This window comes from Osmerus eperlanus, chromosome 11 (genome assembly GCF_963692335.1).
Source record: "Osmerus eperlanus chromosome 11, fOsmEpe2.1, whole genome shotgun sequence".
Classification (NCBI taxonomy): Eukaryota; Metazoa; Chordata; class Actinopteri; order Osmeriformes; family Osmeridae; genus Osmerus; species Osmerus eperlanus.
In genome coordinates, this window is record NC_085028.1 from 8,081,492 (window position 1) to 8,094,559 (window position 13,068).

A 13,068-nucleotide genomic window follows, 5' to 3' on the forward strand; every position below is an offset into this window, starting at 1 on the left:
TGTTTACTGTTTTCTCCTCCCGATGTGACTGACATCCCCCCCCCCCCCCATACCTTGTCATAAATCGTTTGGTGTCTGCATGGGGGCTGAGACGTGCCGTCATCAGTTTCTAATGGTGCAGGTTTCAGCCTTGCCATTCAGTTGTTGATCTTTATAGAATGTATCCAAGATAAAAGGAGTGCTTAGATTATGTACATTTGATCGTGACTTTACTTGTGTCTTGTGATTGCAACTTGAATCAAATTAAACAAATGTGTACATTATGTTGAAAATGGGACTTGTGGATGTTTGTGTATTTATTAGATCAAAATGTTACAGGAGTTATATATGTTGCATCAACAATAGACATCAGTCATATTGGAAGCACACCAGACCATTCGGATTGACACAGACCAAGACTCATATGACTTGCTTGGCCATGTGAAGAAGTCTTAAAGAATTACATTGTAGTTACGTCATTCCCTGTACCATTCCATGTACCCCTGGACAGTGATCTACTGTAATCCCCAGGATTATGGATTGCTATTTTATTTCATGGAAAATATTATACCAAATAAAGATGCAAAAACAAGACCAAGCAGATCTCAAATAATTGTCGAATAATCAAAATTTTATTTTCAGAAATTTTGAACACATGCAATTTGACTTGTTTTGTTACATTTGAAATGAGAGCAGTATTGAGTGGGAAGGTAACAGGATTTTCCCTCAACAAAGATCCTCTGCAAGGTGATAAATCAGGATAGGGGAGGGGGGCATCTCAGTTCCTATAGGGCTGGAGGAGTGTGTGTGTGTGGGTGAGGGGGGGAGTGGGGAGGCTCTCATATTCACTTTAGCTGGGACTCCCCCACCACAGTCACAAAGAAGCAATACAGATGATAACAGTTCTAGTTCCCTAGACCCTCTAGCTTCCTGCAGATGCTGAACTGGGCGGAGCTTCCTTACAGGGGACACAAGAGACTAAGGTGGATGTAGGTAGTACAGGAAGTCCCCTGGGCGCTCGGCTCTCTTAGTCGGTGGCGTAGAGCAGGAAGCCGGTGAAGGTGTTGTAGTGGTTATCGTTGTCACACAGGTAGCAGCCGGCGGGCAGTGTGACGGACACCGTGTCTCCCGCGCTCAGCTGGACGGCGAGCACCACGGTGGCGCTGTCCTCCTGGTCCTGCATGTTGGTCTCGCTGAGCGCCGCCACCTGCTGCCCGTTCACCCTCAGGCTCACGCAGTCGGCCAGACTGGCACCGGCAGCTCCTGCGTCGCTGTAGGCAGTGAGGGCCAGGCTGTAGACGCCGGAACGAGGCACGGTGAACACGCCGGTGTTGACGTTGTAGCCGTTGCCCAGGTTGATGAAAATGTGGGTGTAGACGAGAGTCATCGCGTCACGGTTGGGGCCCACACACTGGCGGGTGTCGGTGAGAGCCACGGAAAAGGCACTGCGGCTTGCTGACAGACGGAGGGAGGAAGGGAGAGAGAGAGAGAGGGAAGGAAGGCAGGGAGAGAGAAAGGAGGGGTGTGGGACACCGAAATGATAGGTCACATAATTTAACTGTCGGGCCAGTGAGGGTGACAGGTCATAGTATCAGGGGTCAGAGGTCAGGTATGACTGTGTGTGTGCATCCTCACCGCGGATGTTGTTGAGGACGTTCTGAGTTTTGACCAGGCCCTTCTCCAGCTCGTTCAGGGACATGTTGAAGAACTGCTCCATCTTGGCCATCTGTTTCTGCATCAGACAGCAGCCGCAGGATGACTGGTCCGTCAGGCACACTGGACACACACATGCACACACACACATGCACACACACACATGCACACACACACATGCACACACACAGATGCACACACACATACGCACACACAAACAAACAAGCGGGCAGAACAAACAATAATCAACAAAAGTACAGGATGAGACCGTATAACAGTACTACAGAGACACGCGTTGAAAATGATTTAACCACCTTGGTCAACACTCAACACACAACATTCACACACTTTTTCAGTCACACACACTCACCGTTCTCTGTGTTCGGGTCCAATGGGGTAGGAGCTGAAGGGCCATTCCAGGAGTATTTAATGTCCTGGGCCAAGGCAACCCCCAACACACACAGAAAAACCACAACTAGAAGAAATACACAGAGAAATATCAGGACTACATATCACACAGAAACACCATGAATATACAGTAAAATATCAAAAGTAACTCTGGACCCCTAAAATCATAATCATTCAGTCTGGGATCTTAGTCTAGTGTTCACCCTGCTAGTTTACAGTTTCTTTCTCTGTCTACCTGTCAGTAGATCTCTCAGCAACACTGACCCAGTTCAGACCCAACTGACCATTCTGGCCCAGTTCAGGCCCAGCTGACCAGAGCAGCACCAGTCACCAGGGTCTCACCTCTCATGTTGACTCTGGGAGAACGCAGGCAGAAGATCTCTGACAGCAGGACGGATGGAGTGATAGACTGAAGGAGGGAGAGAGGCTGAGGATATAAACCCTGGCTAGACCCCACCTCCTACTGTGTCTCCTCCTGGGAGACTCTGCCCCACGGTCGGCTTTGTCCCCGCGTATGTGGGACAGCTATTGTGTGAGCGCGGTGCATGGATCCCTGCGTGTCTGGGGGCAGAGGCAGCGCATGGTCATTGTGTGTGTGAGGGAGAAGAGGGATCAGGTACAGCAGGGGGCTCATCTCTGATCAGAAGACTGATAGCTGTTTCTGTTTATTACTGGGATACACAAGACTGAACTAATTCCCATCATTGACTGTTAGGGAGTGTGTGTTACCATATCAAACTTTTAGTTTGTTCTACTTGCACTCTTGAAAATAACACATGACACTTTAAACATTCACCCATCTACATGTGTATGATTTCTAAGTATTGGATAATACATTTTCGAATATTTCCAATATCAAACCTTGCAGGCATACAGTATAAATCAGCTGTTTGTAGCGGTCAACCATGAGGATGAGAAGCAAGAGAGAGAATAAATGGAAGAGAAACATGTTCAATGAATAGATAGATGAGAAGAGAATTAAATTAGGTTGCAGAGATTGATAATATTCAAAGAACAGGGAAACAACCCTGTTCCAGGGTGTATTCAAGAAAAAGAGAGTCAATAATAAGGAGGGAGAGACTTGGAAAGACAGATAAAAGGCAAAAGGGAGTCATTACTAAACCATGCGTTCCATGAACACAGTGCAGCAGATGAGTCAGCAACCAGGCCTACATCACCTTCTCAGCTGATACTGTTTACCTGACAGTTAACCCCAGATTAAAGACAGAGATTGTAACACTACACCATCAGTATCCTGAGAAGGTTCATGGTGTTGTGCTGTTTCTGAAGAGCATCTCGGAGGGTTTGACTTGCACCAGGGGCCACACAAATGCTCTCACCCAGCTCTGGGAGGAGGGGGGTCACTCCTGTCTTTTGGAAGCGTGGTGGGCACGCCTGCCTGGACTGAACATTGTTGGTTTGTAGGACAGATCTTATCTCAGACCAGGAAAAGGAAAGCAGGTGCGAGGTCAATGACCACAGTATGGTAACTATGTTTCCTGATATTATCTTATCAGATCAGATTCCAAGTATTGTATAAGACACCAAAAAAAATCTACTAGCAATCAATGTACAGTAAACAGGTTATTTATTTAGTTATTAGACTCATATGTTATAAGGATATTCTGTAACATTTATTCATTTAGCAGACGCTTTTATCCAAAGCGTAACAAAAGCATTTTTGGGATGACAAGAAACATGACATCTTATTTCTGTCATCATCATCAATAGTGTGAATCTCAAACAACTTTACATTCTGCTTGTTCGTTATTCAGAACACCTATGAAGTTAAACAAGTTCAGCTGGGCTTCATGAGAGAGAAGATAACCACAAAGCTAACCACAAAAGAGAGACGGAAACCAACAGGAAGACTTCGATGAGTGTATTGTCCTCTCGCTTCCGGAATGGAACAAGTTCTAGAACAGAACCAGAACACCTCCCTCGGCCATCATTCCAGTTGGCAGAGGGTGATGGTAGCACCGACCCCAGACCAGAACCTGAAGCCAGGGTAAAGGGCTCCAGTGAACTGGGTGTGCAGGGCGTGGATGAGATGGGCCTGATTGTTGTTGACCTGGTAGAAGGCCAGGAGGCCCTCTTGCTGGTCCAGATACACACCCACCCGCCGGGCCCTGGGCGCACCCAGCATGGTCTCTGTGCCAGCGTGCCACAGAGCAAAGCCAGAGCCCGACCAGTACAAAGCCCAGGACTGGAGGTTGTGGCCAAGCCGGCTGCTGTCGTCAGAGCTCTTCCTGTCTATCTCCCTGTAGGTCACACCCACGGTTACCTGGGAGAGGTGGGGATTGGAGGGGAGGTGGGGGGCGTGAAAAATTGAGGATCACAGAGATGTCACTCAAGCCAATTAACTGAGCATAGATCAGGCAACGATCAACAGCATGAATGTCGACTCAAGACAAGCCATTTTACCCCAGGACCAACATACTGTGTTTTAACATTATGCTACCTTTTGACCGGTCCACTCAACCTCCCAGTAGTATGGACTTCCTGCCAGCGCCTCTCTGCCCAGGATCTGCCTCCAGAACAGGAAACGGTCAGGGTGGTCCGCATGGTTCTGCTTCTCCCCCCGCAGTGTGACCTTGCGATCCCCGTCCGACAGGCGCAGGTGGCGATTCGCCGTGTTAGGGTCAAAGGTCGGATCAAAACGAACTGTTGAGAGGGGGTTCGGCGGGAGAGAGAGAAAGAAAGAGAGGGAAAAGGGGGTCAGGGACAGTAAGAAAGAGATAAAGAAGGGAGGATTGAGGACAGAGAGAAAGAGAAAAGGGAGAGATTGGTCTTTTTACAGTAAATATCAGCCTTCCAAGGGCAGGGAGGTGTGGTTGAAGCTGAACCGTTTCGCCATGTTGCCAAGTGATAAGAGAGGACACCTACTGCCCCCTACAGGGAGAGGACTGAACACCCCAGGAGACACTCCCCCTTCGCTCTCTACTCAACTGCCTCACATCCAATACATTTACTATTAGGGATCAAACTGTCTGTAGTGCTTCACATAGATATAACAAGAAGTGTAAGATGGTCATGTCTTGGCAGCATGTTTACGGAGAGAGAGAGAGAGAGAGAGAGAGAGAGAGAGAGAGAGACAGAGAGAGCGAGAGAGAGAGAGAGAGAGAGAGAGAGAGAGAGAGAGAGAGAGAGAGAGAGAGAGAGAGAGAGAGAGAGAGAGAGAGAGAGAGAGAGAGAGAGAGAGAGAGAGAGAGAGAGAGAGAGAGAGAGAGAAAGAGAGAGGGAGGATTTCACTCACATTTGAGCATGTCTTCCCTGGTCTTGGGTTCCAGGTTCACCAGTCCTACAGTGGTGACAGAAGGGGCTGCAAAGCACAACCAGACAACAGCTGTTTCATGAAATACAATCATGTCTGTTTCACAATCTGGATGACTATATTATACAACTCACATCCTTTCACTTGAATAAAAGGAATACATGATTGTATACACGAACATCTGAACATGCTGTAACACTGTTTATACTGTGTCCCAGCATGTTAGGTCATCCTGAGCAGGGTTAATGTCGATGAGAACAGTTCTATGTACCCTGAGGTTGCAGAGGGGCAGGAGAGGTGGAGAAGGAGCGTGCTGCCCTCGCTACTGAAGTGCCTGAAATAACAGTACATAAGAATAATGTTGAGGAATGTATTCATGTATTGATATATACATACCATAGGTCAACATTAATAGACTTGTGTGACAAAACCTATAGTACCAGTGTGTGTTCTTACTTTGAGGTCGAGGGGGAGGGAGAGGTGGGGGGTCGGTTGTCATTTCATAGACTAGAGAAACAAAAGGAAAAAAGCAACTACATGAACACAGCCACACACACACACACAGCCACATACACACATCTCAGTGTTCGAGGTAATGTATCTGTCTCTATTAAACAGTACCTGTGTTGATTTTAGAAGCAGGCACTGTGGAAGTCCCTGCACAGATAAATACAGTTAAACAGCATTGTTGACAGTCTATGTATGTGTGTGTGTGTGTGTGTGTGTGTGTGTGTGTGTGTGTGTGTGTGTGTGTGTGTGTGTGTGTGTGTGTGTGTGTGTGTATGTGTATACTGTATGTTCACCTGTGTTTGGGGAAGCTGCGACAGTGTTGTCAACATAGGACCCGTTCCCTGTGTCCGCAGCCTCCCCATTGGCCAACACACCCACTGACACATCATTCACTAGAGAGGAGTATTGAGAAAACACGGATTGGCATTGAAGGCTGCAACATAACAATGACGCCACCTTCTGGAAGAATGGAACACAACAGCTAAGACGTGCATGTGACTGAACAGGCGTCTTTGTCGGAGCTGTGTTGTTGATGGAACAGACCTGCTCTGAAGATCTTGGCCAGGCTTTTTTTACAGAGGTCCTGCAGCGCTTCTCTCAGCTCTGTCAGGGTGGAGCTGACCCCCTCCACCACTGCCTCGCCCCCCAGGACAGACCCTGCTCTGGGGCCCTCAGGGCCCAATGGCTCCAGGGTCAGGAAGTTCTGCAGAGGGGGCGGAAAATAAAAAGAGGTGGAGGATGAGGAGACATCCCTCTCCATCCCCTTTATTCTAAACCTGAATCACTGTAGCATACTGATCTTGGCCATGTACCAGGAATGGATCTACATACACACTCACACGTTACCTTGAGGAAGCAGATGTGATCCTCCATGCCTGCCAGTCTGGCCAGCTCCTGCTCCTTCCAGCGGAGCTGTGCCACCTCCTGCTCCATGCTCTGGATCTGCCCCTCCGCCCGGCTGCCCAGGGTCGACTCATGGGCACTCAGGAGCTCACCCACCTGGGTGCCCACCTGCCCCACACACTGCTGCAGCTCTGCAAAGACATCCACCCCCTCCCTCTGGAGGGCCTGGAATGAGGCCTGGGGGGAGAGGGAGGGAAGGTGGGAAGGGAGGGGTGTTGTTATGGAGGGGTAGGAGAAACAATGAGGAAAAGAGGGGGAGAGAGATAAAGGGTGAGCAAGAGATAAAGTCGGACATAACCGATACGTAAGTATCTAACCATGCTCTTCTTACTTTGTGGAGACGAGCTCTCTGTGGGAGTTCCTTCAGCTCCATTTCTGTCTCCTTTATCCTCCTCTGGGTTTCTGCCTGCATCTGGGCCAGCTCTTGCTACACACACACACACGCACACACGCACACACACGCACACACGCACACACGCACACACGCACACACACGCACACACAATTAGAGCTAAATTCAACTGGATATAGTGACAACTACAGTATTTTACAGTCCACATGTTTTTCTACATAGATACGCATGTATTACAAGTACCTGAATGTGAACCATCATAGGTCACATTAGCAAGTCAAGAAGCAGCCTTACACTACATAAATGGACAGTTTGACACACAGGCATGTGAGGCAGGTTACAGGGAGTTTAACAGGGGTCGGATAGTGCAGTCAGATTCTTGAGGCGGTTATACCAGTGCTACAAGAATTTTTACTTATGAGACTACAACAGCATAGTGTTCCAACAACATCATGGTGTTCCTACTACGGCTGCCTGGTTCCATACCAGTCTCTCCTGCCTTGCTTCCTCCGGCCGGACCACCCTGTGTCCCTGGTGTCCACGGTGACAACACTCGTCGCAAACACACTCCTTGTCGTCATGGCAGTACAATTCCATGGGCCTGTGGTGCTGCGGGCAGGGCCTGGGGGCGACGGTGGGCAGTTGGGGGTACACGCTCCCGTGGCGGGCAGGTCGAGGGCCTGAGCCTGGGCCCGTGTTTGGGAGCACCTCCAGATAGATGGGCATGGATGGTGGGGCGGAGGAGAGGGTCAGGTAGGGGCTCTCCTGGTTCTCTTTCGGGGTCCAGAGCTTCTCAATGGCCTCCACCAGCATGGTGGTCCTGGCCAGGGAGGGCCGAGGGCTGAAGGCCTGCCTACACTGGGGGCAGCTGTACTGGCCTTGCGTGCTTCCCCGGTCCCAGTGCCTCTGGATGCAGGCCAGGCAGTATGAGTGTCCACAGGGCAGAGTGGCTGGGTCCTTGAGGGTCTCCAGGCAGACGGAACAAACAAACATCTCCTCGGGCCAGGCAGAGGCCATGGTGCTGGGGTAGAAGAAGCTGGAGGGTTCCTGCTGGACAGTCCTTGAAGCAGATAGACAACCAGACTCACTGTTGGTACCAGAAGGGATGACAAACTCAGGAGTGAACTTGAGGTGTCACCTGAACAGGCAAGGCTTGGGGTGGGACTGGGCAAACTGGTAGGGCAGGTGAGGAGTTTCCACATATTTCTGAGAGTGATGTCACATGGTTGCAGAAAGGGATGGCTCTCTATAGAGGAGGAACAGTTGGAAGGCTGATGGACAGGTTTCTGCTGTTAGGTTCTTTCCACAGGGATGACATCATGATAAATAACCTGATTAGAGTAATTGCGCAATAGACGACCTCCCATTTCCAGTGGAAAACAAAGATAACAAAACAAACGTGTTTTAGTTTTACCATATCAATGCATTTCACCTAGGCTAGTGTGAAATGCTTTGTTAATTTATTTAGGATAGTTGAATCACGGAATAAACAGTAGTGTTGTTAAATTTGTTGTTTTGAAATGTTTGTGTTAGTTAAATGGGCGTTTGTAGCCTACCAGGGAGGGAGGGGGCATCATCATCGTTTGTGAGGGCAAAAGTAAAGCGTTCAGCGCCATATTCAGTAGGGGCAAGTTACCGGCGGGCAGTACCGATGTTGAAGGTGAGTGTCACCCAGTACAGTATGGAACTCTGTGTTCCACGTTTTCGTGAATTTGGCATGATGTTTTCACTTGGGTTTAAATAGTCTAACATTAATTCCCTGTTATCAATAAGTAAGATTTAGAAAGCACATGCTTCAGTCATTGTCCTTTCACTTACCAGTTGCATGTTAAAGTTGCTAACGTTAGCAGCTAGCTAGCTGTGTCAGAGTAGCAAACGCTATAGTACAGTAATGCCGACAGTGGATTTGACAGCTGGATAAGGGAAGCAAATTTAGCCTGCTAAAGTTAGGCTAGCTGCTCGCTAGATACACTAAGCTAGCGTGATTTGTGATCAGTCACCAGTGCTATATTTTTCCGGTTATTGCAATAACCGGAATGGTTGTCTGCTAAGGTAATGGATTGAAATGAGTTTGATCATCGAATATCTCATAAGCAGCTTGACCGGCAATATACTGGTAATACTGGGCCAGCTAGAGCTAACTATTTAGTCAAGTCATTAACCTAGCTTTCTAGCTATACACTACAGTCAGCTAGTAGGCGAAGTCTGCTACCTCGTTGGGTAGGATTTTGGACTTGAACTCGGGGAAATACAGAAAGTAGCTTGCTATATACTATAGTATAAGTAGGGCAGAACGGGTAGAACCGTCTTACGGTTCGGCTCGTAACTTTAGCTAGCTTCACTTGTATTATGCAACTGTAAGACTTGCTAGTTAGCTTAGTTTGCTGAGCCAATTTGTAAAGACCATGGATTGGAAGGGACGGAAACCAACTACATTTCATGTACTCACCAATGATACCAACTTCACATTGCATGCAACAGGTGCCCTCCGCCCTCCGTAGCAGGTTGGGAGTCGCGAGGTGTGCAGGTCCATCTTCCTATACACTAGATCCAGTCATGTTCTACACAGGGTTTTGAGCTCATGGTACAGCCATAGTTAGTTAGATAGTTTTGTTGTCTAGTAGTAATTGATCTACATCGTCTTCTTCTTCTAGAATGTTCAGGAGTCCTCAGATCCTGACCCTGACATGCCCCCTCAGGACCCCCCGGCCTCTGCTGCTCAGGGTGACAGACCCTGCTTCGCCTGAGGCTCCCTCTCTCATGGCCAGGAGAGGGGTCTCTACCTGCCAGGAGTATGGACGGATGAAGAGGAGAGAGGAGACTTCATCCCTCAATTCTACCATTTTTTCACCAAGCTCAGACTGTGAACGTTTCCACATCACCACCAAAGCTTCAGATCCCCTCCCTCCAGAAGCTGGTTCTTCATACCTGCCTCAGGACTTGGTTAAAGATCCCCCCTGCCAGTTTGGAGTCTGGGGTACAACTCTATGTGAACACTCAAAACAAAACCCTGACTGTTCAAATGACGTCCAGTGCCTTCACTACAACAGAAGGCCAGCAGACGATAGTCCTCAACCATTCACACCCAACTCTGTAATATCCAGTATTAGACTGAAATCGCACAGTCCCTTTCAAAGCCGTCCTTTTCCCAAACACACTTCCCTCAAACCGCTGCTTGTTTCCTCTGTACCTCAACCATGGACAATGGAGCTCCAGAGGGCGCTCCTCTCCAGCCCCCTCACCCCCCGCCTGTCCTTGCCCCAGACCAGAGCAATCCACCTGGCTGCTGCCCGCAAGGAGGCAGCCCTGAGGGAGTGCCTGTCCCTGGAGAACGAGGAGCGGTGTCGCCAGAGCCTGGGGGCCAACCTGGGTCTGTACGAGGGGGAGAGGGTCCGGAAGGGAGGCCGGGGCCAGGGGCGCTGGGCGTCTGTGCTGGTGTCTCTGTGCTCTGTTGAGGGCCAGCCAGCCTTCCTGTTCACCCTCAGGTCCAGCACACTTAAGGGCAGACACAAGGGAGACGTGAGGTAGGCCAAACATTGTCTCCTGAATAACTTCTCCATATTGAGCTGTTTCTAACCCCAGTGTTACCATTCATATAACATCATGGTGTCCGGGCAAGGTGGAATTTTACGAGTGCGTGTGTGTGTAGTTTTGCAGGTGGCAAAGGGGACCCGTCGGACCGGGACGTGGTCGACACAGCACTGAGGGAAGCAAGAGAGGAACTTGGTGTTACCGTGACAACAGATAGTGTGTGGGGTGTGCTTCAGCCGCTCAGAGACATGGTTAGTAGACCCACCCACCCACAATTCAACAGAGGTTGAAATATGTGGTTCCTTACCTCAAACATTCCCCTCCAATGTGTCTGAAGGCTTAAAGGGAGCGTAACAGATTTGCTTAAGATTTCCATTTTGTCCAATGACCTGTGTTGGGGTTGTTTGTTTTGATGTGTTCCCAGTCAGGGATGATGATCGCTCCTGTAGTGGCCAACCTCGGGCCCCTGGAGGCCTTGTCTTTCAAGCCCAACCCTGGAGAGGTACCACACGCTCCCTCCATAGGACCTACTGTCATAGCTCTGCTTGGCCCACATTCACTCATTCTCTATGCAACCTAGACAGGAGTAATGATAGCTGATTGAAATGAGCTGAAGATGAATATACATAGAGGCTAAATCAAGGCTGCCAAACCAGAGCTAATTCTTGTCCCGTGTTAATTCAAACCTTTAACCCTTTTCTAATATCTAGACAAGCTGATTCCTGTTTGTTCCAACTAGGGTTGGAGTGACAACCTACTTAAAGATAGAGCAGATGTGGTAGAGCTCCTGAACTAGATTCATGTTTATACCCAACATCTGGGTGGGGTGTCATAAGAGGACTATGTCGAGTCAGTGTGTATGTTCTATGTATGTTTTAGGTGGAGGAGATCTTCACCCTATCCGTGTGTCACGTCTGCAGCCCAGAGAACCGGGGCTACACACACTTCCGCACTGGGGATCGCTACGGTTACACACTCCCGGTGTTCCGTAACGGGAAGCACCGCGTCTGGGGCCTCACCGCCGTCGCCCTCGACCACGCCCTCAAACTCATCCTGCCGCCATAACCATTGGTCTGCACTGTCCAATCAGAACAGGTCTTGATATAAAAGCACATATAACTATGTACAAGAATTTAGGGATTAATTATTATTTGAAATGTGCAGTATCATGGTTGGGATACATTTTCCGTTCAGTATTATATTAATGTTGATTCAAACCTAATGCATGAAGTGAATTGAATTCTTTAAAAAGAATTCATGGAAAACAATGGACTGAATTGGAATTGAGCCTTAAACTGACCAATCAGGATGTCTTGGGTTCAGTGTACCATACCACTTTCACACAGTTTGGTAATTTGGGATAACAGATACATACTACAGCCCAGTCAAAAACAAACTGATTTCTCTCCCACTTACCTTGTGTGCAGTTGTCGTCCTACTTTACCTCACCTCGGTTCAGCTCGTCCATACTTGCATACACACTGCTGTCAGTGGGCTGTCCATCAACGCAATAAAGACACATTTCAACCGTTTATGTCTATTCTGTTTGTATTATGATTCAGATGAAAGCATGGTTTGATGACCAGATAGTTTGCTTAATCACACATTAATCTATTGAGTTTGATCTGCTACTTGCATACCTTCCGATTAACACAAAGCCTATTTCTATACACTTAAGCACCAGTTTGCTATACAGGATACAGAAAGCGCATCTGACCACATAGAGATTGAGAATATTGTGGATGTTCCTTCAGAAGGCTTAATCGAGCTGCGAGTCAGACCCTGCAGGCCTCAGGTCCATTCAGCTTCATGAGGGAAGTGTTTCATTCCTGTGCCCGGGTGAAGAGAACATGGTTCTTTTCATGCTACAATCCTAAAAGACTAGAGTTTCTGTGTTTACAAATGTTGCCATATCCATGTTCTCCTTTTCAGTGGATGTCGATGTGGCTTCAAGTCACTCCCATGTTTAAGCAAGCAAGTACAAACAGTGTATCCATGTTGAAGTTTGGTTGTGTAGATGTTGTCTCCATGTTCTAGTATACCATGATAATGTTCCTCCAGGACATGGATGTGCCCCAGGGTTGGACATCTCAGGGTTGGATGTGCCCCAGGGTGGGGTCTGTCTCAGGGTATGGATGTGCCCCAGGGTGGGGTCTGTCTCAGGGTATGGATGTGCCCCAGGGTGGGGTCTGTCTCAGGGTATGGATGTGCCCCAGGCTGTGGGCTGTCTCAGGGTATGGATGTGCCCCAGGGTGGGGTCTGTCTCAGGGTATGGATGTGCCCCAGGGTGGGGTCTGTCTCAGGGTATGGATGTGCCCCAGGGTGGGGTCTGTCTCAGGGTATGGATGTGCCCCAGGTGGGGTCTGTCTCAGGGTATGGATGTGCCCCAGGGTGGGGTCTGTCTCAGGGTATGGATGTGCCCCAGGGTGGGGTCTGTCTCAGGGTATGGATGTGCCCC

At 48.8% G+C, this 13,068-nt stretch overlaps 3 protein-coding genes across 5 annotated transcripts; 1 reads left to right on the forward strand and 2 right to left on the reverse strand.

The window, feature by feature from the left end:
* Positions 1 to 589: 589 nt before the first annotated feature.
* Positions 590 to 2,515, reverse strand: cbln20 (cerebellin 20). Its single transcript, XM_062472767.1, has 4 exons — positions 2,383 to 2,515; positions 2,003 to 2,107; positions 1,615 to 1,755; positions 590 to 1,434 (listed from the first exon to the last, which is right to left on the reverse strand). The coding sequence occupies exons 1-4, from the start codon at positions 2,387 to 2,389 to the stop codon at positions 1,007 to 1,009; spliced, it is 681 nt and encodes a 226-aa protein (XP_062328751.1). The 5' UTR covers positions 2,390 to 2,515; the 3' UTR covers positions 590 to 1,006.
* A 1,086-nt stretch (positions 2,516 to 3,601) lies between these two features.
* On the reverse strand, positions 3,602 to 9,663 carry ftr86 (finTRIM family, member 86). Of its 3 annotated transcripts, none has more exons than XM_062472245.1 (12): positions 9,529 to 9,663; positions 7,566 to 8,166; positions 7,059 to 7,154; positions 6,671 to 6,904; positions 6,368 to 6,527; positions 6,118 to 6,216; positions 5,936 to 5,971; positions 5,771 to 5,821; positions 5,586 to 5,648; positions 5,297 to 5,362; positions 4,502 to 4,704; positions 3,602 to 4,324 (listed from the first exon to the last, which is right to left on the reverse strand). In XM_062472245.1, exons 2-12 carry the CDS (start codon positions 8,094 to 8,096, stop codon positions 3,989 to 3,991), a joined length of 1,875 nt encoding a protein of 624 aa, XP_062328229.1. In that variant the 5' UTR covers positions 8,097 to 8,166; positions 9,529 to 9,663; the 3' UTR covers positions 3,602 to 3,988. The 3 variants fall into 3 exon arrangements, with proteins under 3 accessions (XP_062328229.1, XP_062328230.1, XP_062328231.1); XM_062472246.1 differs by having other exon boundaries at positions 7,566 to 8,139; positions 9,529 to 9,659; XM_062472247.1 differs by lacking the exons at positions 5,936 to 5,971; positions 9,529 to 9,663 and having other exon boundaries at positions 7,566 to 8,256.
* nudt8 (nudix (nucleoside diphosphate linked moiety X)-type motif 8) lies at positions 8,584 to 12,142 on the forward strand. Its single transcript, XM_062472250.1, has 5 exons — positions 8,584 to 8,739; positions 9,734 to 10,603; positions 10,729 to 10,861; positions 11,035 to 11,112; positions 11,490 to 12,142. Exons 2-5 carry the CDS (start codon positions 9,735 to 9,737, stop codon positions 11,673 to 11,675), a joined length of 1,266 nt encoding a protein of 421 aa, XP_062328234.1. The 5' UTR covers positions 8,584 to 8,739; position 9,734; the 3' UTR covers positions 11,676 to 12,142.
* The last annotated feature ends 926 nt before the right edge of the window (positions 12,143 to 13,068 follow it).